Source organism: Emys orbicularis, chromosome 12 (genome assembly GCF_028017835.1).
Source record: "Emys orbicularis isolate rEmyOrb1 chromosome 12, rEmyOrb1.hap1, whole genome shotgun sequence".
NCBI classification, from domain to species: Eukaryota; Metazoa; Chordata; order Testudines; family Emydidae; genus Emys; species Emys orbicularis.
Window position 1 is genome coordinate 40,223,599 of NC_088694.1, and position 3,391 is coordinate 40,226,989.

At 44.0% G+C, this 3,391-nt stretch overlaps 1 protein-coding gene across 1 annotated transcript; it reads left to right on the forward strand.

Moving 5' to 3' along the window:
• The first annotated feature begins 279 nt into the window (after positions 1–279).
• Positions 280–1,215, forward strand: LOC135886182 (olfactory receptor 8S1-like). Its single transcript, XM_065414036.1, has one exon. It carries the CDS (start codon positions 280–282, stop codon positions 1,213–1,215), a length of 936 nt encoding a protein of 311 aa, XP_065270108.1.
• Positions 1,216–3,391: the final 2,176 nt, after the last annotated feature.

The following is a 3,391-nucleotide window of genomic DNA, read 5'->3' on the forward strand; positions in this document are numbered from 1 at the left end:
AAAGGATTGTGACCATTAGTTGGGAAGCGTTCAAAGTAAAAGCTGCATCTTAGGAAGTGATGCATAATATAGAAAGCTCTGAGAACTACCCAGCTGAACTGTGTCACTGTAAATGGTTACCACCCATGTTAAAATGCCTGATTCCCTTTGATAGCAATGCATATAGGTTGTCACATTCCCTGGTTTCTTATAGCTCAGATCACCCCTTTCAGGATGTCAATTAATTTAATTTAATTGTTTCCCCATTCTCTCAGCTCATCGCTTCATGTGCAACAGTCAATGGAAAGTCAAAACAATGTGACTGAGTTTATTCTTTTGGGACTTTCCAATGACCCACTGCTCAAGATTTTCCTCTTCCTGGTATTTTTAGTTATTTACTTATTTACCCTGGTGGGGAATATGATGATCATGCTGATAATAAGGACTGATTCTCAGCTTAATTCACCCATGTACTTCTTCCTCTTCTGCCTATCCTTCCTTGATGTCTTCTACTCCTCTGTCACCATCCCCAAGATGCTGGAGAACTTCCTATCAAAGCGGAAAACTATTTCAGTCTATGGCTGCTTTGCACAGATTTTCCTTATTATATTGTCAGGGTGTACTGAAGGATTCATGCTTTCAGTGATGGCTTATGACCGACACGCTGCCATATGTGATCCACTGCACTATGTGAACATCATGAACAAGCGAGTCTGCCGTCAGCTGGTGGCTGGTGCATGGACAATGAGTTTTTTCTTTGCACTTGTCAACACTCTTTTTCTATTAAACGTAAATTTTTGTGGACCCAATGAAGTCAATCATTTCATCTGTGAGCTCCCTTCACTGCTAGCTCTGTCCTGCACCAAGACCTTCACCAATGAAGTGGTTCTTCTTACATCCGTTGTGATATTTGGATTGAGCTCCTTCATCCCCATTTTGGTCTCTTATATTCACATCATCTCCACCATCCTGAGGATACACTCCGCAGAAGGCAGGAGTAAAGCCTTCTCCACCTGCAGCTCCCATCTCACCGTGGTGTGTTTATTGTACCTGACGGCTCTCTTCCAATATATGAAACCCAATGCAGCACCCTCTGTGATTCTAAATGAATTCTTCTCCATCCAGTACAGCATCTTAACTCCCATGTTAAACCCCATCATTTACAGCCTGAAAAATAAAGAAGTGAAAATGGCTCTATGGAAAATATACTCAAGTCGTGTTAGTGATGTTCATTAGCTAGCTAATAAAGATGCAGAGAAGAACTGAGTGTTTCAATAGCCTGAGCTCATACAATGGACTGAGAATGTGTATTCATGTAGTTTCATTGAAAAGTACTTTATTTTTCTCTTTAATGATATCTGTGATATCTCTGCAATTTCCTGCAATATCTTTGGGAGATCGTATTGTAGTAAGTTGATGCATCATTGTGGGCCAGGCACTGTCTGTAATTCCATGTGGGAGGGTGACATCAGCCCTGCAGGAACTAAAAATGAGGTGGGGTGGTGATTAGGCAAATTCACTCATGGTGTAACACCTCCAGAGAGGTACCCCCACCTGGAAAGGCTCATGTATACTAGATCAAATTGGATTATCCACCACCTAACAGACTAAGAAAGGACTTTTGAACAAATAGCCTAGGTTTTAATCGATTCAGGGCTTTTCTTCTGATCCAGCAAAGGGACAGGACTTTCAGTTTCCGGGGTCCCCAAATCCTTCCTAGCAGGGGGTGGAAGGACTTTGGCCTACTGAGGCCCCATAAGACTGAAGGGTGACCTCTGGTAAACTGTTAACATACATATAGGGAATTTAATTGTTGTATGTGTTTTCTCTGTAAGAATAAATGTACGTGCTTGGAAAGGGATGTGCTGTCTTACAACTGCTGTCAATTATTTTCTTTGTAAGCCTCTGGAGAGAAAGCAAAACACAGAGGCAGGCCTGCTTAGGCAGTCTGGCTTGCTGGGGATAACACAGTGTAGGCAGGGACAATGCAATCTGGAAAACCCCTTGTCAAATAGGATTGGGACCTGGGCCTCTGCCCAAGAGAGGTGACAGCTGGAAGCCTAGAGTGGGTGCCCTCAAGGGGCCATGGAGGGGGAACACAGGTGCATTTGCCCTGAACTGTATCAACAACCTTTGAGTTGGAAAGGACTCGGCAGTACCCAGCCTGTATATTATGGCATGAGCTAGTGTCTCTAAAGAGAAATGTGGTGTTAGGAAGTCTGTCTGCCAGACTTTCATCTTCACTCTCCTCAGTTTTTACACATGCACTTTGTGGTGAATGGGTGAGAAAGGACCTGACTACAACCTGACCCTACCTCCTCCCTTGATACACCCCCAGCTGTCCCCTGAGATCCCTTCTGCAGAACAGAATTTGCAAAAACCTGCTATGTTCTACCCCAACTTATGCAACTGATGGGGCCCTATGTGCATAAATGTACTTGGACCAACATGTGATATTTTAAGTGAAATGCTGACTCAAAGGGAGTTTGCTTTGCAGGCGAAAGGAGGCAAAAGATGGAAATCTGACTCAACCTGCTCTATCCACTGGACAGTCCCCACCCACTCTTTCCTCATAACATAGAGTGAATTTGTATGTGGTGTTGTAAGGCAGGAAGGATGGTTGGAGCATTACAGAGCTAGCTAGATGCTTCGGAGACTTACAGGCCATTCACGGCTCTGCCATATGACTCCTATGTGATGTTCAGCAAATCACATAGGGCCAGATTTTCAAAGGTATTTAGGTGACTGAAGTTGCAGATAGCTGCCTGTTTTTCTAAAGCTTCATTTGAAAGCAATGAAATTTAAGCACCTAGGGCCTAGTGGGTTTTTTTAAAATACATGGGTACCTAAATACCTTTAAAAATCTTGTCACCAGGCACGTTTGAAAACCTCGCTAGTCACCTACCTGCAATAATAGGCCAAACACCTCTGAACATTTTTACAAATCTGGCCCGTCGTCTCTCTCCGGGCATCAGGCTATAACAGTAACTGCCTATCTCACAGAAGCATGATGAGGACAAAGACATTGAAGACTGTGAAGTGCTCAGATAATACCATAAGGAAGGTTATGTAGGCATAGACCATAGACAGATAAGTGTGTTTTGGATATTATGCATACGTCTACACTGCATACTTACCCCGGGCTCAGATTCAGGTTAAGCCCAAGCCCCCTTACCATCCACACACAAATCAGTTTGACTTCAGTCAGCAAGCCCTCAGGATTCAATCCTGCCGAGTCTGGAATGGGGGTGGGTCTGCACCTGAGTCCCATTGCAATATGGGCCCAACCCCTATCACTTTGCAGCGTGGACGCAGCTCAGGCCACAGACCCAAATCAGAAGGTCTGCATAATGCAGTATGGATGCATTATCCTGGTTGTGAGACCCAGGTAAACCCAGGTTTACAGTGCAAT

Excerpts from the sequence above, each read along its gene's own strand:
- LOC135886182 (XM_065414036.1), top strand. The coding sequence starts at position 280 with ATGGAAAGTCAAAACAATGTGACTGAGTTTATTCTTTTGGGACTTTCC.